The sequence below is a fragment of the Poromitra crassiceps genome (genome assembly GCF_964638095.1).
Source record: "Poromitra crassiceps genome assembly, chromosome: 3".
NCBI classification, from domain to species: Eukaryota; Metazoa; Chordata; class Actinopteri; order Beryciformes; family Melamphaidae; genus Poromitra; species Poromitra crassiceps.
Window position 1 is genome coordinate 25,526,506 of NC_139625.1, and position 22,862 is coordinate 25,549,367.

A 22,862-nucleotide genomic window follows, 5' to 3' on the forward strand; every position below is an offset into this window, starting at 1 on the left:
CATGTTAGCAAAACTTAAAGGAGAATTTCGGTTTTTTTGAACCTGGAGCCATTTCCTGGCATTAATTATGAATTGGCCACTCACCTAGCGATGTCTGCAGCGTTTCTGGGCGTCCTAGCGTTGTTTTGAGATCAATATCGTCCAAGTCAGTGTAAAATGGAGTTGATTTGGGGCCAAGTGGTAGCCTGTATTTCCTGCATCTAAATAGCTATTTTTCTTCCCGTTTTCGCCACATATCGCCATAATCAGATCCGTCAACATCCAGCCGAGTGTTATTTCACCCCAGGCTGTTTCCTGGACTGCACACGGATCAAATTACCTCAAACGTGATCTAGGTCACCAAGTCTCGTGAAGTCCCGCGATACTTTCCTGTCGACTGGCCAAATACAGGCAGGACGCTTTGCGGTCGTGGTTTTAGCGTAACCTATGTGGGGTTTGGCGTAACCTATGTGGGATTCGAAATAACGAAGGTTATGCCAAACCCCACATAGGTTACGCCAAACCCCACATAGGTTACGCTAAAACCACGACCGCAAAGCGTCCTGCCTGTATTTGGCCAGTCGACAGGAAAGTATCGCGGGACTTCACGAGACTTGGTGACCTAGATCACGTTTGAGGTAATTTGATCCGTGTGCAGTCCAGGAAACAGCCTGGGGTGAAATAACACTCGGCTGGATGTTGACGGATCTGATTATGGCGATATGTGGCGAAAACGGGAAGAAAAATAGCTATTTAGATGCCGGAAATACAGGCTACCACTTGGCCCCAAATCAACTCCATTTTACACTGACTTGGACGATATTGATCTCAAAACAACGCTAGGACGCCCAGAAACGCTGCAGACATCGCTAGGTGAGTGGCCAATTCATAATTAATGCCAGGAAATGGCTCCAGGTTCAAAAAAACCAAAATTCTCCTTTAACTGTATCCGGTATCTCTCATTTTCACAAAATAAGAAACACCACCAAAACAAATATAAGTACCGGTATACATTTAGTACAGCTTCATACAAGTAGCCCTACTGTAAATAAGGCCTGATACCGTATATTTCCCTCAGACGACCATCTGATGGAAAGTATAAAATAGTGCAGCTTTTCTTGGCTGACTCAGTAACTTCCCATTCCAATCTTAGACTGCATGGGTATAAAGTCCAATCTTGTAAACAAGCGAACAAACAATGTATCACAAACCACAGGTGAAGTCCAATAGAAAATACACACACAGGATGACAGCGGTTAGCCACTAGAGGGCCCCGTAATCCTGTGTGATCGGCTGGTGGAGGCCTGTTGTGTTCAGGTAGCATGGGGCAGCAAGCCACAGTGTGGTCTGTGGTCACTCCTCCGTTAGTCCAGTTCAACCCAAAACACACAAGCCTGTCCAGCCCGCCTGGCGAGGCTGTCCCTCCTGCCGGCCTGTGCAAACGCGCAAGACAGCCGTGGCCTTGGTTTCTCCTCTTCCTCGCTCGGCTACACAACGCTCCCAAGCTCCGCAGAGTCCGACTCCAAATCCGCTTCAGCGTCCCTGTTACGAGACGGGAGAACAGCCAAAAGTCACACACAATAAGGACTTGGCTTGTCCAAACAGAGCACATAATAGTGACAGGGAAGAAAACGTTTGTTTGAAGATTTTCATTTGAATTTAGCTCAGGTACAATCAGATGGCAGAACAAAACTGAATTTAGCATCTTTTGTGTGTGTGTGTGTGTGTGTGTGTGTGTGTGTGTGTCTGTGTGTCTGTGTGTGTGTGTGTGTGTGTGTGTGTGTGTGTGTGTGTGTGTGTGTGTGTGTGTGTGTGTGTGTGTGTGTGTGTGTGTGTGTGTGTGTGTGTGTGTGTGTGTGTGTGGCCACTTCTAAACATGAAGTCTGGATCATGTCTAGCTAGCCAGAGCAGGATATTTTCTGGGTTTACCTTTCTAGACATGAGGAGTCTGTGTTTAGAAACAGCTGGAAATGGTCAGTATTCTCTCTGCCAGTGGGCGGGGGGAGGCGGTGCGGTAGCATGTATCAATAACAAGAAATGTGATATGGAAACAGCTTTAGCGAATCTGTAACCAAACTCTATTCAAAAACATGCCGTTTTAACGGAGGGTCCATTCCGACAATTAACGAGGGGTGGCAATGTGCCTGTGTGTGTGATACCGGGCCTGTTACCTCCATGGGGTGCTTAGTGGCCTGTCTAGTGGGGAAGACAGCTCTGGTCATGCATGACTCCTGCTGCACAACAATGAGGTGTCTGGCCTTGTTTGACTACCCAAAACCAAATATAACCCTCTGTGTGTTCTTGTGTGTGTGTGTGTGTGTGTGTGTGTGTGTGTGTGTGTGTACACACACATGCTTGTGTGTGTGTGCATTGGGCCTCACTCACAGCATCTCCTGCAGCAGCTTGCGGTTGCCTTGTCTCCTCTCCTCGTCGATGGGGTAGGACATGAAGATCAACAGGCCCAGAGCGATAAGAGCCACCGGCACAGGAGACACCAGCATCTTCAGGGTTAACACCACCGCCTCGGGCTGTGAGCAGCCCCTGGTCACGTACCCGGCAAAGCTGCTCAAACATGCAGAGAGAGGCAGGAGAACAGAGAGCTTGTGTTAGTTTCACTTGATTATGAGTTGAAGGGATTAGGTGCTTGTTGGCCACATGACCACGCTGGACTGTAAATGTGGAGCTAATCTCATACGCTGATCGTATAGACCAAGATAATCCTCACTCAATTTTCTTTGGCTCTCTAAGCTCCCAGACCTGCAGAAGGAATTACAATTCTGAGTGCTGATTACTTTTTAGGATGATGTTGATGATGAGCAGGAGAGAGAGGAACAAGAAAGGTCAAATCGCATAGTACAGTCATGTATGATGGAGATTCAGTTCTCACCGCACACAGATGCCATCTGCATTGGTTAATTGACACTTTGTGAAATTAAATGTAGATCAATGGACTCACTCTAAACTGAGGGTAGAGATGCCCAGGGACACTCCAGAGGCAAACTTGGTAAAGAACACATAGAAGGAGAAGAAGATGGCTTCATGACCGTGGATGTCTGGGTTCTGCACCTTGAAGTCGTCCACCACATCTGGAAGCATTGACCTGAGAGGACAAACAACGGTGGAAAGATAAGGGAACAATCACAAAAATGGCCACAAGCGATACATATATTCAAGAGTGGGCGGGATTGGGAAGATAAACTAGCGCTCACCAGGGTAGGAGAAACGCTGCGGCCACGCTCACCCCTGCTGCCACCGACACCATGTAAGAGATGATCAGGTTGCTCTTGATGCAGACGATCAGGATCATGAAGGGCACCGCCCACTGTGGGGGGGACAGAAGATCGTGATCGCACACCAACACATCCTCATTGAAAGATGCCTTGGTGGTGCCAAACGTAAGCGTAATCTACTAACCGTGATGCCAATATAAACTGCTGTCTTCTTCCCAAAGCGAGTCAGGAACCACTGCCACCAAGGGATGGATAGAGTTCCCGACAGCTGGAAAGGATGTAAAGCAGAATGTCAGGATTACCGTTTCATTTATTATCAGCATGCAAGCTCACGGAATAAAACAAAACAAAAACAAACAAACAAACATTTGTTTTTCGTAGGAATCAATCAAAATTCTGGGGGGAGGGGGGGGGGGGGGGCGTTGTGGAGTTCAGAGTGCTTTGGTCGCTGCTGGAACCTCATTTGACGCTCCAAAATCGAAACAGGTTCGGAGTACGGGCATCAAGGCAGTTTGACGCACGACAGAACGCTCTTGGTGCGTGTTTGGCCATTTAAAACAATGGGTGAACTTCAAAACGCGAGAGTCTTGACGCTCCCTGTGCGTTTGGGGCTTTACTCTAACACTGCCTTATCACTCTATTTTGGCTCTTTTCTAATCAGAGGGAAATCAGAGCAGAAAGCAGCGAGAAAATGATGGAAAGGAGGGCAGGCAACAAAAGCTCCACTGTGTGTCTCTCCCTGGATCTCCTGCTATCGTGGAGCCAGAGTGTGGGCAGGGGACGGGTTCCCAGGGGGCCAAACAACTACTCCTCTCACCCTGGAAATCTGCCCTTTCACCCCCAGGGCCATGCATCTCCTGGCGTGGGGGAAAGTCCCCAACTGACTGCTCTATGCCCCCAGGGAGAACTTCACAGGTTGTAGAGCAGAGAGGTAACATTATGGTAATGGAAACACTCACCATAATAACCAAGAGGATATTCTGGAAGTCGTTCCTGTGGCCAAGGGCGTAGGTGATGAAAAGGGCAAAGTTACCCTCCAATAGCTGTCAAAGACAGAGGTATAAAATACATTTTAATCAAACTATAGGCACCCTTACATGTGAATTTCAGAAATGCATATTCATTAGTATAATAAACTATAAAATAGATTCTACAGTCTTACCATGAAGGCCAGAGAGGTGAAGAGGAAGCCCATGACCAGTTTGACGTACGGCCCGTGACCCATCACCAGCCTGATGCCCTGCCAGAAGGTGATGGGCTCTGACTTGATCCGCCCACTCTCTAGAACCCAGGAAGAGCAAAGCAGAACCAAAATCACTCTCTAGAACCCAGGAAGAGCAAAGCAGAACCAAAATCACTCTCTAGAACACAGGAAGAGCAAAGCAGAACCAAAATCACTCTCTAGAACCCAGGAAGAGCAAAGTAGAACCAAAATCACTCTCTAGAACCCAGGAAGAGCAAAACAGAACCAAAATCACTCTCTAGAACCCAGGAAGAGCAAAACAGAACCTAAATCACTCTAGAACCCAGGAAGAGCAAAACAAAACTAAAATCAGATTCTCTGCACCCTCTGTCCAAAATAGCACTAAGAAATCTTTACTGAATGGAATCCAAAGCGGAATGCTGAGCCATTATATTCTGAAACCATTTTTATTTTGAAATATTTGTATATATAATATTTGTATGTCACTTTTTCAAGTTTTTCAGAAAACCTAAAAAACTGAACCAAATGCTGAATATATGATATTTATTAATCATTCCACAATTTTTTTTATTGACATTGACTATTGACATACAAATAACACTGTCTGTCAATTATGTAACATAAAACGATTAGATGACTGATTAGATGACTTAGGCCAATTTACGAACATGCCATTGTGACTTAGGCAAAAAAAAAACCTGACTTAGGCCTGACTTACAGTTGCATTTTATGTCAAGCGTGTGACTTAGGCCGTTTTATTTTTGCCCAAGTCACATTGTCTTGACTTAGGCAAAAATAAAACGGCCTAAGTCACGCGCTTGACATAGGTCATTGCACTACCAGGTCTTAGGAACAGCATGATCTTTTCAATTAAGGACTTAGGCCATTTTACCAGAGGTGACCAGCATTATGAAGAGATGATTTAGGCAAAAATATCATTTTCCTCAAAAAGTGACTGAGGCCATTATTTTAAGAGGGTGACGTTATAAATGTTCAAAACTTGCCGTTAGGTAAATGGAAACTTGTCTTATTAGTTCTTACCTTCTCGCTCTCTCACACCCATGAACAAGATCGCAGCACAGAAGACATAGATGGCACAGATGACCCCTGAGGCGATCATGTAAGCCCGTTTCTATGAGGGGAGAAGACCGAAGAGGCATCGTTAGCTCAGAGTATAGCTCAGAGTAACACATGGCAGCAGCCTGGTCAAACAAAACCAGCAATCTGATAGACCAAGAGCCTAAAGCACGTGTCCTCAGTCTGTCAAAGTACCTGAATGTATCTAACATGCTGTATCTAACATGTACTAATATTAGCGTTTATGTGACACCAGCAAACAGACTCCAAGCCGCACCGTCTCATCCAGCGAGATGTGGGACACGTTGACCTCGGGCCCCATTTGAGAAGAGTTCCTCTGGTCAGGGACATCGTACTCAGTGGGGACACAGGGGGAGATGGCTCTGCCCACTATCTGCCCCTGGATCGCCGTGCCTACCACGGTGCCCAGCACCTCCACCGTCATACCTGAGAAGTATGCAGGTGACGGAGCAGAGTCAGAGCATGGGTACATGAACACGCAGGTGACGGAGCAGAGTCAGGGCAAGGGGTACATGAACCTCAGCGTTGACAGTGTTAACGTAAAAGGCTTGTTGATGGCAGGAGGTTGGACTTACGGTAGGCAGTGGCAGAGTCCCTCTCCTTCTGATCCGTGCTGATGAACATGGTGAGGGATGAGTAGGGCACGTGGAAGCACTGCAACACACACACACACACACACACACACACACGCCACAGTGAGGTGTGTGTTTGATGACACCATTATAGACAACATAGAAATAGGCTCTATGCACTTCCGTGTTTGACGTTAGGCCGCTCTCCCATTTCTGGTCTGGTAGTAACGCTAGTCATATCATAGCAAAAAAACAACAACAACAACAACAACGACAAAAAAAAAACGGCCTATACTACATGACTTATTCAAATGTTTGTGTCGAGGAGGGTTAATTACATTATGTTATGAGCCCAAAACCTCTTAAAGATCATCAATATAACGTGAATGAAGATTGACAAGAAATTAGAATTTAACACATTCACTGCCAGCCGTTTTTTTTTTTTTTTACTGTAGGTAGCTTCTGCCAGAGGTTTTTTTTGAGGATTCTGGCTCATCTTTCAAGACCCGAGGATTCTTTTCTGCTGAGATTTTGTGAACACAAAATATCTCAAAAGAACTAATAGAATGTGTGCTTTCTCTGTCTAAAATAGTTAGTTTGTAGAGTTAGTAGTTATGTAGGCATTAGCACTTGAATACAGCATGGTTTCAGCGTCTGAAAATTTAAGCTGAGATAAATAGCTTTTTGTGAAATTCGATAGAACAGTCACTTTAACCATTCATTTTTGGCATCAGTAAGACGTCAGACATCTAAACAATAGTTTTGAACAGTAATTTCCTCCATAACAGCAGGAAACCCCCCTCTACTTCAAACTCCTCCCTCCGTGTGTGTTCTTCTTGGCTGCAGCGGGCGTGTCACAAGCTCGTTTCTGCTGCTGCTGCTGCTGCTGCTGCTGCTGCTCCTGTCTGCTGGCGGCCGCTGAGCGAGGATGGGCTCGCTCGTTTCTTTTGCGATTCTGGTCTTATTTATGCTGCGTGTTTCAAAGTGTGTTGCACCCATAATCTATTATGCAAATTTGCAATCCCCCACCGCCAGCAATCAGCGCGAAAGCGAAAGCGTTTTCGCCAATCCATTTTACAGTATGAGAATGGTTTCATCGCGCGTTCCCCTGCAGTTTTGGCTCGGCTTTTTCTAGTCTGGAGAGGACTGTCGCCACTTAGTGGGTCGGTGGAATGGGTTGTACACGTTCGGCGGCTCCAATATTTATATAAGAGATGTAAAAGGGTTAGATCAACGTCCCACCGTCAAATTTTTTTTTTTTTTGACGTATCAACTCATCATTGGCAGTCAACCGTTGGATTTTTTTTTGACGTATCAACTCGTCAATGGCAGTGAACGTGTTAAGATAAGGTGACCAGATTTCTGAAATGAAAATCGGGTACATTTCCAGTTCTGCAGTGAATACTCTTATCTATCTATCTATAAAAGGGAGCAAGTCGGCAATGTTTGTCTGTCTGTCTGGCTATCTGGCTATCGATCTCTATTTTTGTCCCATTGATGATGTCATAGGCATTGTGACATCACTGATGATGTCATAGGCATTGTGACATCATCAATGATGTCATAAGAGCACTTGTGATGTTTTCAGTGATGCGTACAATGTCTATGATATCATCAGTGATCTGACATAATCAGTTAACATCATCAGTGATGTCATCAGTGACATCATTATTGACAAAAAATCCTCTTATGACATCACTGATGATGTCATAGGCACTGACGATATTGTGACATCATCAGTGGGACAAAAAATGAAACAGACAGACAGACTGACAGATATTGCCCACTTTGATATAACTAGGAATCTTGCGCGCTCGATTCCTAGGCGTCCTGCAACTCGCTGAGCTGCCCCTGCAGCTCGCCAAGCTGGCCCTGCAGCTCGCATTCGCAGCTCACCCGCTGCGCGGCCTTGCACGCAACTCGGCTGCTGTGCGGCCAATGAGACCAGAATCACTGATGATGTCAGATTTATGACATCACTGATGATGTCATCAGTGGGATTTATGACATCACTGATGATGTCACATTGGGATCAGGGATTTATGACATCACTGATTATGTCAGTGGGATTTATGACATCACTGATGACATCAGTGGGATTTATGACATCACTGATGATATCACAGTGGGATTTATGACATCACTGAGGATGTCAGTGATGATGTCACCGTGGGATTTATGACATCACAGATGATGTCACAGTGGGACAATCACAGTGGGACAGACAGAGCCTGAGCTCCCATTTATGTTGGGGATAAATAAAGGATTCCTACAGTAGGCTCGGCCACTGTGCGGCCTTGCCCACCCTGCAGCTCGACCACTGTGTGGGCTCGCATATGCCTGACGGTAGGGGTGTCACAATATATCGTCCCACGAAATTTCGCGATAGTAAAACGTCACGATATGTATCGTTGAGATGAAATCTCATATCGTGAAAAAAAAAAAAAAATTTTTTTTTTTCAAAAATAGACAAAGAAACGTCTTTGTTTGTTGAAGTTCAATGTGTGGAAAGTAGTTCAGTTGAACAAGTCTCTGAAGAGACACATGAGAAGTTATACAGGAGAGAAACCATTCAATTGAGTTTCTGGCAAAACTGTTTACTTGACAGGAAAAACTGAAGATGCATAAAAAATAGACTAAGAAAAGTCTTGTTGTTTGAGTTTGAAGAAAAACTGAAGATGCATAATGAGAATTTATACTGCTGAGAAACCTTTTAGTTCAAAGTAAATCTAAGTGACGGTGTAACTCATTCTATTTCAAGATAAGCCTTATCTCCAATCTCATGTTTTTTCTAGTTGTTATTGTAATAACAATTTCCCACAACAGCATGTTTTGTATTTGTGCATTTCAAATAAAATACTACTTTTCCAGTCATATATTGTCATTATTCAAGTTTAAAAAAATATTGTTAAAATCGTATCGTATCGTATCGTTATCGTGAACCCAGTATCGTGATACGTATCGTATCGTGAACTGAGTGTATCGTGACACCCCTACCTGACGGCGTCTTCTAGTTTCATAAGATATAAGTTAAGTTAAGTTAAGTTATCCTTTATTTATCCCCTTGGGGAAATTCATCCTCTGCATTTGACCCATCCTCTAGGAACCTTCCTAGAACTAGGAGCAGTGGGCAGCCACTGTGCAGCGCCTGGGGACCAACTCCAGTTCTTTTTGCCAGTACCTTGGTCAGGGGCACTGACAGGAGTATTAACCCTAACATACATGTCTTTCTTGTATCTTCACTATAACTTTAACAATGAGCCCGCTAGAGCCTGTGAAAGGCAGTAATGTCAGCTGTGGACGAGGAGTAGAAAATCGGGGACATTTTCGGCAACAGCTCCCAGCCGGAGCCAGATCACCAAAAACCGGGACTGTCCCCAGAAATCACAACAAGTCCTCCTACAACTCATACGCTCCATGAGGTCATAATGCAGCAACACCTGGAATACGACTATAGCATGTATGCTAGACTAGCGCCCCTCAGTGGCAGAGAAAAAATACTGCAACATATCCAGCAACTCATACGACCAATGGCGTCTATCACTCCAATACCACCATAGCACATCTGCTAGACTAGCACCCCTCAGTCGCCCCTCAGTGGCAGAAAAAAGGTACTACTCGACTTCCGCCCAAGCAGCATGAAAAAACAACTTTTCTTTAAAAAAAATAGGATTAGGGTGTGGGTAAGGGTTAGGGTATTGGTTAGGGGTACAGACAGCAACGAACCGGTAGCAGAGTGGTTCTGACAGGCGGCTGTCAAGCCAGTGGCCCCAGGTTCAAATCCCACACACCTCAAGGTTTTTTCACTAAACTCTGGTCGGGTCACATGACTGGTCACATGACCGCTAGAGGACACTTAACGTTGAAACGTGATGTCATCGTATTCGGCTGCTTGTACAAACGACGTCGTGGGTCGTATCCAGTTGGAGGGCAGGCTGAGGAATCGGGGACTTCTGGTCACCATGTTTTGGGCTCATGGCAGAGATGCTCACAAGTCATTTTTTGCAAGTCTAAGTCAAGTCTCAAGTCTTTGAGCTCAAGTCTAAGTCAAGTCTCAAGTCTTTGAGCTCAAGTCCAAGTCAAGTCTCAAGTCTTTGGTCACAAGTCCAAGTCAAGTCTCTTATGGATGAGTGTTCTATCATCTGCTACATGCCATCCGGTCTGCTTAGAACACTGCATAGCTAAAACTAAGGAATTCAAAGCATACTGTATTATCCTCACTCTTTTATCTATTAGCATACATTATCAGCATTGATTGGATGACATCAATATATATTTCCTTAATGTTAATGCACCAAAAAAAAATAAAAAAAAATAAAGATTGTTCACAAGTCCCAAAACTCAAGTCCAAGTCAAGTCTCAAGTCTTTGAGGACGAGTCTCAAGTCACTGTGAGTGAGACTTAAGTGCGACTCAAGTCCAAGTCTCAAGTCCAAGTCCCCATCTCTGGCTCATGGCATAATTAACCCTCGACACACAAATTGGAATAAAATAGACAAAACAATGTAGGACAGGGTTTAGGCCGTTTTTTTTAATAGCTACAATATGACTAGCGTCTAGGACCGAATATGGGGGAGCTGCCTACTGCTCAAACAGAGGTGTAGCGTGCATAGACCCTATTGGAGAGTATCAACACAAGGCACTGACCGTCTGCAGCGACTGGAAGAGGCAGTAAAAGATCAGGTACCAGAAGACCTTCCCTTGCTCCACTGGAGGAACGCACCAGATCAGGAAGTAGCTCAGCACCGCAAGCGGGGTAGAAAAAAGGATCCTGGGAAGAAGAAAGGGGCAGAGGATTGTTTAGAAGACAGAATGATACATTTTCAGTGTGCTGAAAACAGCGTCGCTGTAGGGTGAGAACATTGCATCTCCAACCTTTCGCAAACTAAGAGAAACAACCTTGTTTTTAACCTAAGTACACATTTTTGACTTTTTTCCCCAATGGGGTTTGAAAGGAAATTGAAGTTAAAACATGAAACATTTTAGTTACAAGGCTTTTTCACATGTAAACAGTGACATGTTAATGTGTCTGTCTGTATTGTAAAACAGATCACGACAGAAAGATTGGTGTTCAGCTCATGGATGTTGCTGAATTGGTGGAATATGATGCAATGTCTTTCTTCACTTCATGGTGGCAGAGTTTATGCACTTTACTGATAGTTATATTTACATCCAGGTGCCATGCTGGGGTGGGGTGTCCCAGTCGGTCCCAGTAGAAACAGCTTGCACAGTTCATTGATACACCTTTCCTTGCTCTCTGTTAAAGTGTGTTTAACGCACAAGATTCCTAGGGTGGAGACTCTGGAGATGATGTGCCATGCAGTCTGTCTGCAGTCTGTCTGTCCGATACCGCCCACCCACCTAGGCGCAATCGGCTCATACTACATTACAGTTGCTCGTCCAGTGCCTGAGTGACATCACTGTTGAGCCATCACAGTTGCTCGAGTGACATGACACTGAGTGACACTGATGACATCACTGATGACATCACAATCGTGACCCACTTAGCCAATTTTAATTACGATGAATTCTGCCAACGGTTACTGTAGCTTAACCCTCCTTTTATTGTCTTATGGCCACTTTCTCTCCCGATGCTTCGTAAGGAGGTATTACTATTTTGTGAATAATCCCCCTAATCCTGCCTTGTTAGAGCTTGTGTGTGGAGAATGAACTCAGCCTGGACTGGCCTCACGGTGGAGCCACACTGGCCCTCAGCAAGGTGAGCTGGCCTCACAGTGGAGCCGTGGTGCCACACTGGCCCTCAGCCCACGCTTCGCTCACAATCGCTCTATGGTGGAATGAATCTCAGTAAGGCTTTTCCTTAGCTCTGTGTGTCCTCCAGCTGACCTGCTGAAGGCAGAGGTCTGAGTTTAGAAACCTCACATTTCACTTTGTGCAAAATGGACAGGGGAGGAAACAGGGGATCACGGTAGACTGTGACCCCCAGGCCAGTCCAAACCAGCTGTAAGCGTTATGTCCGTCTGACGCAGACCCAAACCAGCTGTAAGCGTTACGTCCGTCTGACGCAGACCCAAACCAGCTGTAAGCGTTACGTCCGTCTGACGCAGACCCAAACCAGCTGTAAGCGTTACGTCCGTCTGACACAGACCCAAACCAGCTGTAAGCGTTACGTCCGTCTGACGCAGACCCAAACCAGCTGTAAGCGTTACGTCCGTCTGACGCAGACCCAAACCAGCTATAAGCGTTACGTCCGTCTGACGCAGACCCAAACCAGCTATAAGCGTTACGTCCGTCTGACGCAGACCCAAACCAGCTGTAAGCATTACGTCCGTCTGACGCAGACCCAAACCAGCTGTAAGCGTTACGTCCGTCTGACACAGACCCAAACCAGCTGTAAGCGTTACGTCCGTCTGACGCAGACCCAAACCAGCTATAAGCGTTACGTCCGTCTGACACAGACCCAAACCAGCTGTAAGCGTTACGTCCGTCTGACACAGACCCAAACCAGCTATAAGCGTTACGTCCGTCTGACACAGACCCAAACCAGCTGTAAGCGTTATGTCCGTCTGACACAGACCCAAACCAGCTATAAGCGCTACGTCCGTCTGACGCAGACCCAAACCAGCTGTAAGCGTTATGTCCGTCTGACGCAGACCCAAACCAACTATAAGCGCTACGTCCGTCTGACGCAGACCCAAACCAGCTATAAGCGTTACGTCCGTCTGACACAGACCCAAACCAGCTGTAAGCGTTATGTCCGTCTGACGCAGACCCAAACCAACTATAAGCGCTACGTCCGTCTGACACAGACCCAAACCAGCTATAAGCGTTACGTCCGTCTGACACAGACCCAAACCAGCTGTAAGCGTTATGTCCGTCTGACGCAGACCCAAACCAGCTGTAAGCGTTACGTCCGTCTGACGCAGACCAAACCAGCTATAAGCGTTACGTCCGTCTGACGCAGACCCAAACCAGCTGTAAGCGTTACGTCCGTCTGACGCAGACCCAGACCAGCTGTAAGCGTTACGTCCGTCTGACGCAGACCCAAACCAGCTATAAACATTACGTCCGTCTGACGCAGACCCAAACCAGCTATAAACATTACGTCCGTCTGACGCAGGCCCAAATCAGTGGATAGGCTTTTCTTTTTCACGGCATAAATAATAATAACTAAATGCAGTTGGTGATTAAAGCAGTGCACGTGTCGTATGGTATATCAAGGCCAAGTTTATAGGCTACAGAAACTATATTAACCTTGTGACATAATATAGGAGCTAGACATTGCTGCATTACCGCAGGGCAGTGAAGAGAAACATACATTGAATTTGACTTACATTGACACTAGACTTGTGTGTCTCTCTATTGGCTGACTGAATCAGGTTGTGTCTCTCTATTTATTTTCATTTCATATATTGAGTTTAAAATTACAGGGACAGTGCACATTAATAAACATTTCTGTAAATGCACCAGTTTAGCCAGCTTGGCTAATTTTCAACCATAGTCCCTGGGCAGTAAGGTGGTAGAAACTGCTAAAACAAAAAGTACATTGGCTGACTGAATCAGGTTAATAAGAGCTAAGAGGTTCGTTTATCTGGAAGTAGAGGTCAGATTGCATTTTGATTGGCTCTGTTTTGCACACTGATGCCATGGCTGATTACACACACATCACAGAGTCGTGTGTCACATTTGGAGGTCAGTAAAGGCATTAGTAATGACCTTGATTCAAGGCACGCGTGCGCGCGAGACACACACACACACACACACACACACACACACACACACACACACACACACACACACACACACACACACACAGTATCACACACACACACACACACACACACACAGAGTATAACAATGAGCGCTTTGACATGCTGCCAAGCATCAGGCCGCTTCTTGACCCAAGGTAACCTCTCCAAATGCTGCCAAGCCCCCTCCCAAACTGTCACTATCGCGCACACGCACGCGCACACACACACACACACACACACACGCTTCTCACTCCCCTATTGGTCTGAAGACCATGGTGTGTTGTGGGTTGGACCAATCCCAGCAGCAGAATGCCCCCTCCCGCACACAAACACTACATGGAGCTCATGCACAGCCGGCATTCTGCCTCTCATAACACAGGCACAGGGTCCCACGAATGAAAATACTCATATGAAAAAATGCTCATATTTCGATCTGTCCTGGAGCAAATGAAATTAACGGTTACCTCATCTCGTCCACAAAGCAGCGGTTTCTAACCGACCCTTTCACTGATAATATCATGCTCTCTCTCTCTCTCTCTCTCTCAGACACACACACACACACACACACACACACACACACACACACACACACACACACACACGGAGCTGGACCCCACCTCAACACTATAATATGGTAGAGCTCAGCATAACATCGGTAGCTGAACTAAGTTTGGGGACCCCAAACTTAGGGATAAGGATCAGTGGTGGCTTTCAGTTTAGATGTGCAGCGGCGTACTGAGTTATGTGCATGGGTGAAAGGAAACTCATTGGCCTGCTCATGTACATTACATTACATTACGTAATTTGGCAGACGCTTTTATCCAAAGCGACTTACAATAACACATTTTTCTCAGCAATAGAGAAATCAACTATGCAACACAATCTATAGCCGTTTTCCCACATGCGTACCGGAAGAATTACCTGTAAGTCAATATCGGACATTTCCCGGAATTTCCCTTCACACCTGAGCGCTCGCATGTGGGAATCTAGCAGCGAAATTGCCTGTATGTTGCGGGGGGAGGGGGGAGCTTATTTGGGGGGTCGGCAAAACTCAGATGGTGAAATAAGTTCGCTTGTCACACAATAAATCACACTCGTTTGACTTAAGAGCAGCGTCAAGCCAGCGTAATAAACACAGCCGATTTCCCCCCTCCCCTCTCTGCTCGAGAGAGGCAAGTCCTTCAGTCCTCCGCACTTCGCAGCAGCCTGACACAGGACAGACACAGCGAGAATGGCAGAGGCTTGCAAGCTGCCCAACGCTTGTATGTATGTAGAGAAAGCAAATGCACGAAGCAAAATGTGGAAGTAGTTTGCTTTGATGTGCGCGAATGATTAGATGATGCACGCTGGAAGTGAACGAGGAAGAGTAGCTCTGTCTTACCAAGATTGAGCTTGAGGTGGTGGGCAGACATCCAGTCACCGATGTCTTTGTAAAGGTGTCATGTAAAGGTGGTAGCAACATAGCAAGGTACTGGTAGTCTCTCTTTACAAATGGACTTCCTCCATGAATTTGAATAAAGCACACATTATCTTGGTTGTATGCTGATAACTGCAGTAGAGCAGGGGTTTTCAAAGTCTGAGACTGTGGGCCTCCCCCCAGACAAAGCTTGGAAAAAGGCGGCCCCCTCGCTCAATTCCTGGATGCCTATGCGATCATGATTATGTTATTTGATAACAGATAGTCAACAATTGAGCCAAGATAGCCTGATATTGCTGTTTGACATACATACTTCTGGGAAAGTGGGAAAAACAGTAATATTTCCCAAAACTACTGTATCTCTGAACTATCTTTAACCAAATCACATAGATTTAGGCTATTGTATGTGATCTCCTTTTGATAACTAATGTAATATTTGTTTCACTTCCAATCACTGAGCCTCCCCTGAAACTGCTTGGAGCCCCACTGGGAAGGCCCACCTCCCACTTTAGAAAACCTCTGCAGTAGAGCAATTGATCCTGACCATTGATCACTTCGGTGAGAGTTTTACCTCCTCACCATCTTTGCCCTCTGGCACCCACAGCCATGCTCGAGAGTCTGTCTCCTACCAGCTTAGCCAACAGCTTCAAAGCTTTAGCAGCTTTTTCTGGAACTTTGCACAGTGCCAACGTACTACAAAAGTGAACAACCTGGGTATTACATCCCATTACTAATGGAGTGTGCTGGATTTAAAAGGCAGTTCTCATCTGCATGCAGGAAGAGGCCAGGGCCAATTCAAAAAGACTAGTGCAATGAGATGGATCAGCTGCTGTTGGCATATTGACAGTGTAATTACTATTGTAGCTTTAGTACTTTGTGTTATACACAAACTAACATACACTTTGCTTTTGCACACATTTCACAAACTCACACAGACTACATTCACACATTATTGCCTCTTCTTGCTCGCTTTTACCCACTTCCACTTTGTTGTCATGGTTGCTGTATGGAGTGCCAAAGTCACACCCTCTTCCGGGTTCGGCATGGGACCTAAGGATTTTTCAGTCCCCATTCATTTTTCCATAGGCGTTTCATAAAATCCTTATGAAAAGAGTTTTACTTGGTCAAACCAAGCAATTCAGCTATATTCAGAATCAGGAGAGACCATAGAACATTTCACTCAGACCAACAACAAAAAAGGTGGCGATTCAGCTATATTCAGAATCAAGAGAGAACATAGAAGATTTCATTTTTTTCGTCCACCTTTTTTGTTGTTGGTCTGAGTGAAATGTTCTATGGTCTCTCCTGATTCTGAATATAGCTGAATTGCTTGGTTTGACCAAGTAAAACTTTTTATAAGGATTTTACAAAACATCTCTGGAAAAATGAATGGGGAACGAAATCCCTTAGGTCCCATGCCAAACCCGGAAGAGGGTGTGAATTTGGCACTCTATAGTGAACGCATGCGGTTCACATTTCCCAGAAAGATCAGCTCTTTCCTGTAAAGCCCACCTAAAACACGTGCTGCTGGTGACGTGGACACCTACCAGGGCATCATACGGCCAAAACGGGTCCATTTGCTCCGACTCACTAGGAACCCCACTGTTGGGTCTGTCACTGCGTCCCAGGCCCGGCCCACAAACAGGATGATAGAGGCATAGAATGGATCCAGCTGTGAGGAGGAAAAGGAGAGAGTGAGCCCAACACAAGGAAGACTCCAAATGCCGCCTCATACAGCACCACTGACTGGCCTTGGTGAAGGCTTCAAAAGGGCCTTCACACCACTGGTAGATTACATCTAGCAGAGAATATGTCTCAAATAGGACTTGGAGACATTTCAGTACTATGTAAGTCTTGGTATCCCACATCAGCCAAATATGCAACACCGCAAATCCTTTAAGACCAAAGTAGCATTGAAGGCTACTTCAATGTTCTCATCCCCTGGGCTGAATGGCTGCTATTTAGCTACCCACAGTGTACAGTGGATCTCGCTAATGCAAAACAGTAGGAGTCTGGGTTAATGCGCTTGACTGGCTACTGCAGGATGGAGAGTGTTAAAATGATAATGGACCCTGGGGAGCGAGCACGGTGCACCAGCTTTGGCCTCCAGTACATACTTGGAAGAAATGTATTAATAAGGGGACATGTTTCCATTTTGTATATTCTACTGAATGACCAAATGAAGGAACACACACCGATTTTAGTTTTCTACTTAATTTGTCACTTATGGTTAATCTTACAAATTTTGCCAGTTACAGTATACCAGCCTTTTTTGTTGTTGTTGTTGTTGTTGTTAATAATTATAACATGAATGCATTTAGATCAGGGGTTTTCAAAGTCTGAGACTGTGGGCCTCCCCCCAGACAAAGCTTGGAAAAAAGTGTCCCCTGCCCTCGCTCAATTCCTGGATGACTATGGGATCATGATTATGTTTGATCCCATAGACACTCAACAATTGGTCCAAGATAGCCTGATATTGCTGTTTGACATACTTCAGACTACACCAAATACATAAACTAGAACGACCGCAACGCGGACTTATGCCTCCGCAATTAATTCATTCTTGAATCCAAATCGCCATTTTAGGCAAATTGGAAGAAATTCCGTCAAGGCGCTCCTGTGATGTTGCATTAGAGAGCTTGGAAATTGGGTGTGTGAGGTCACAGTGACCTTGAACTTTTACCACCAAACTGTAATCAGTTCATCCTTGAGTCCAAATGGATGGCATTCGAGAGGTCACAGTGACCTTGACCTTTGATAACCAAAATGGTATCAGTTCATCCTTGCGTCCAAGTCGATGTTTGAGCCAAATCAGAAGAAATTCTATCAAGCCGTTCTTGAGATATTGCGTTAACCAACTTGGGAATGGCGTTCGTGAGGTCACAGTGACCTTGAAGTTTGACCACCAAAATGTAATCAGTTCATCCTTGAGGCCAAATTAATGTTTGAGGCAAATTTGATGAAATTCCGTCAAGGCATTCCTGAGATATGGCGTTAACAAGCTTGAAAATGGCGTTGGAGAGGTCACAGTGACCTTGACCTTTGATCACCAAAATGTAATCCATTCATCCTTGCGCCCAAGTCGACGTTTGAGCCAAATTGGCAGAAATTCCACCAAGCCGTTCTTGAGATATCGCTTTAATGAACTTGGGAATGGCATTCGTGAGGTCACAGTGACCTTGACCTTTGACCACGAAAATCTAATCAGTTCATCCTTGAGTCCAAGTCGATGTTTGAGGCAAATTTGATGAAACTCCGTCAAGGCATTTCTGAGATGTTGCGCTAACAAGCTTGAAAATGGCGTTCGAGAGGTCACAGTGACCTTGGCCTTTGACCTTTGACCACCAAAATCTAATCAGCTCATCCTTGAGTCCAAGTCGATGTTTGAGGCACATTTGAGGAAATTCCGTCAAGGCATTCGTGAGATATCGCTTTAACAAACTGGAAAATGGCGTTTGAGAGGTCACAGTGACCTTGACCTTTGACCTTTGACCACCAAAATCTAATCAATTCATCCTTGAGTCCAAGTCGATGTTTGAGACAAGTTTGATTAAATTCCGTCAAGGCATTCCTGAGATATCGCGTTAACAAGCTTGAAAATGGTGTTCGAGAGGTCACAGTGACCTTGACCTTTGACCTTTGACCACCAAAATCTAATCAGATCATCCTTGAGTCTAAGTGGATGTTTGAGGCAAATTTGATGAAATTCGGTCAAGGCATTTGTGAGATATCGCGTTAACAAGCTGGAAAATGGCGTTTGAGAGGTCACAGTGACCTTGACCTTTGACCTTTGACCACCAAAATCTAATCAGTTCATCCTTGAGTCCAAGTCAATGTTTGAGACAAGTTTGATTAAATTCCGTCAAGGCATTCCTGAGATATCGCGTTAACAAGCTGGAAAATGGCGTTTGAGAGGTCACAGTGACCTTGACCTTTTGACCTTTGACCACCAAAATCTAATCAGATCATCCTCGAGTCTAAGTGGATGTTTGAGGCAAATTTGATGAAATTCCGTCTAGGCATTCGTGAGATATCGCGTTAACAAGCTGGAAAATGGCATTTGAGAGGTCACAGTGACCTTGACCTTTGACCACCAAAATCTAATCAGTTCATCCTTGAGTCCAAGTCGATGTTTGAGACAAGTTTGATTAAATTCCGTCAAGGCATTCCTGAGATATCGTGTTAAGCTTGAAAATGGCGTTCGAGAGGTCACAGTGACCTTGACCTTTGACCTTTGATCACCAAAATCTAATCAGATCATCCTTGAGTCTAAGTCGATGTTTGAGGCAAATTTGATGAAATTCCGTCAAGGCGTTCCTCAGATATCGCGTTAACAAACATCGTACGGACGTACGGACCTGGATCCATAATGCCTCCGGCCTGGCTATCGCCGGTGGAGGCATAAAAAGGTCTGTCTGAATTAAGGCATTTATTTGTTTCTGACTCTGGGAAAGTGAGATTCCCCCAAACGACTGTATCTCTGAACAATCTCTTTAACCAAATCACACACATTTAGGATATTCTATGTGATCTCCTTTTGAAAACTAATGTAATATTTTTCCACTTCCGTTCACTGAGCCTCCCCTGAAACTGTTTTGAGGCCCGCCTCCCACTTTGAAAACCTCTGATTTAGATGTTACAATCCCTTGTGCCATAATCAAAGGTGAGCATTCAAATAGAGGACCAATTAGCTGTTTAACTACCATGCAAATAAGTGCCGTATTCATCAGGCTCTTCAGTCATAAATCTATAAGACATATATGACAGGCAGCAACATTCACCAGCTATCTACTCTAGTCTTCAGGGTGAGTGAGTGTAGGCAAAGATAATCATATTCTTTTGGATCAACTTTGTGGAACCTTTCTGGCTCCAGCCCTGTGGTTCGACCATCCTGGTGTCCCCCTTTGTCTGAAGCTCTATTCAGTCACCTGGGCCACATCCAGCAGGTAGATCTGGAGGAAGAAGCCCAGCGCGCTGCCGGTGATCTGGTAGGGAGCCCCGCCGATGGCATAGCACAGCTTACTGCACACCGACAGGCGGCTTCTCTGCTCCCTCTGCTGCAAGAGAGGGAGAGGGGAGGAGCAGAGAAGAAGAAGAAGCTGTTGTGTTATTATGGACCGTAGAGAAATGCAGCAGATCGGATCTGTGATTCACTTATGGCTGACAGCTCTGAATAGTTTGTGCGTCTGACTGCCTGAAAATAAAAATGCTCACATTCCAAAGGGAGTTATGAGTTAAGGTGAAGAGACAGACAACGTGAGCAGTGTGATCCACTGTCAATGTCATCGCTCTTCACTGGACGCGGCAGTTTATCTCATCTCTGCTTTGTGCCTTATAGTTACCCTCCTCTATCCCACACTGTCCGAAACCCTGCTGAGACCCAAAGGTATTCTCTGTTAAACAAGTCGTTACAGTGAGGGACGCAGATTGGCCAACTCACAGCCCCACTGCTCAGAAAGTCGGATTAGAAACAAATACCATGCGACGGTGCAGTGTGACCCTAGGCTCCGCTTAGAAAGTGGTGTGAGAATGTTAGGTCACTTTAGTGCACACACACACACACACACGCACGCGCACACGCACACACACACACACACACACACACGTCTCGAGCGCAGCCATTGGCTCTGGTGATAGGATGTTGTAGGTAGTGTGACATTTCAGGCTGAACAGCCAACAGTCAGCAGACAGTCAGGAGTCTGATCACAACCTGCAGCCCACAGCCAATCAGCTGGATGGCTTGGATGATGCAGCCCACAGCCAATCAGCTGGATGGCTTGGATGATGGCACCCAGTGGGGTTTATCCAGCCTGTTTCAAATCCACACAGTCGACTGGCACATGCAGCATCTCCTGATGTTGAAAGGAGAACTCTGGTATCAGGAAATTGGCTGCTGCTTTGAGGAAAGATGATGGCTTCATATCGTCTCCTTATCTCCGTTCATCCACACGCTTAAGCCCACTAAAGTCCACTGTGTCCCACAGGACAGACTCCACTCAGGTGGGCATCTAAAACGTCAGGAATGCCATTTATATGCGTCCTTTAACAGCTGGTAAGGGAAGTCCTACAGTGTAGCCTACTGCAGGTGGATCTCTGCGCTAGGCGAGTTTTTTGTGTGATAACACATTACCCAATATGACAGTAATGGATATAAAACAATAACATGCCAATACTAAACTGTCAGCTTTGTTTAACAAATTATCGTGCATGAGTCAACTAGTTTCAGTTGCAGCACCTGATTTTAAGGGGCAGACGTGGCCCCTTTAAAACAGGAAACGTGGTAGCCTATCTATGAGCGAACAGCTGCCTGCAGACAGATGGTCAAGCCGGTTGAAATTCAAACCCCATAGACCGAAATTTGGAACAAGAACGGTGTGAACCCCCTTCAGTGGATGTCATCTGTGGACGGGTTCGGCTGCACAATTAGGCTACTTCCTACACCAAAACCAAATTCAGATTGGCTCTTACCTGAAAGCTGTCAAGGTGCGCACCCCCAAAACATCCCAGATGAATTCCATGAAAAGGGCCCAGAAATCCACATCAATTTCGTTACAATAACCACCGAAATCAATCGGCCAATTATAACCTTTCACTTACCTTTGATATTTTGATTCCATCCGCGCTTAGCGGTTTAACTGGTAATAAACTTGTGACCGCGTACTGCTCGGCGCCCTCTCCTCTCGCCATCGCCTAGCGTTAATTTGCTTTGAAGACGATGAGAGAGAGAAAATGTTTTTCGACGCGAGGAATATTTCTCAGAGCTTTGGAAGCCGGTTCAGAACCGCAGAACGTGTGTCCTCTCCACGCTGGTCTATTCGCCACATCGGCCGTGCCTCCTCCGCTCATTCATCCTCCGTACTACGGCTCCGACGTCATTTAACCCTTCAATGTCATTGTGCTGACGTTGGCACTTGCAGCCAACTCATGCTGCCTTCAACTAATGTCGGAATTATCGCGATTACCACTTGAGCGTGCACAAACGACGCAACAAAGTGGTAAATCAATGTCATTGGAAAACAGAAGAATTCGCCTTCAATTGAGATATCAATAATTGGTGGCAAAAGTAGCCTATTACACGGTATTTTCCGATTAATCAAATACAACATCGATTAGCCTACTACTCTGACAACCGCTGCCTCTGGCGCTGAAGCACAAAGTAGGCCTAGCTTTTTGACAGATGATTTCTAAATGTAATCAACGGCCACCAAAAAGCTATTAATGGGACACATTTTGGAATGCCTGTTGTACTGTGCTGTGCTATAATCAAGCCAAGGCACTTGGCCACGCAACAATCAATTTTAGAACTTCAAATTTCGGAGCTTATGAGAAGCCCTTAAAGGCAGCAAAAGACACGCCACCCAAACCACCTGCTAAAAGCGACTCAGTGGTTTGGTGACTCAGGGAGGTCGTGCGTCTGTGAGCTGTGAGTCACCACCAAACCGTGAGCTGGGAATCAAAAGGATATAGTGCAGTTCCGAGATTAGCTTCAAATTTGACATCTGTTATGCGTGTTCTATTTAACCCCCAAAGCTCCACAAGAAACATCACACAGGCATAAAGTAGCATTCAAAGATCATGAATATGTCGATAACTCAATTTTGAGAAATATATGAAATATTGTGTGCATATATGTAGGCTAGTGCATCTTTTC

The 22,862-nt window shown here is 45.4% G+C and overlaps 2 protein-coding genes across 2 annotated transcripts in view; one reads left to right on the plus strand and one right to left on the minus strand.

The window, feature by feature from the left end:
- Positions 1 to 22,862, plus strand: part of LOC310772932 (interferon alpha-inducible protein 27-like protein 2A) — a 158,391-nt gene that overhangs the window by 56,229 nt on the left and 79,300 nt on the right. The gene's annotated exons all lie outside the window — the stretch shown is intronic.
- On the minus strand, positions 1,467 to 21,898 carry LOC310774137 (sodium-dependent lysophosphatidylcholine symporter 1-B-like; the record flags this gene model as incomplete). The annotated part of the gene is made up of 14 exons (XM_083634209.1): positions 1,467 to 1,521; positions 2,365 to 2,541; positions 2,936 to 3,079; positions 3,189 to 3,301; positions 3,394 to 3,477; positions 4,169 to 4,252; positions 4,372 to 4,490; positions 5,455 to 5,545; positions 5,768 to 5,937; positions 6,087 to 6,165; positions 10,730 to 10,853; positions 16,759 to 16,883; positions 20,140 to 20,265; positions 21,809 to 21,898. The coding sequence occupies 14 exons, from the start codon at positions 21,896 to 21,898 to the stop codon at positions 1,467 to 1,469; spliced, it is 1,581 nt and encodes a 526-aa protein (XP_083490335.1).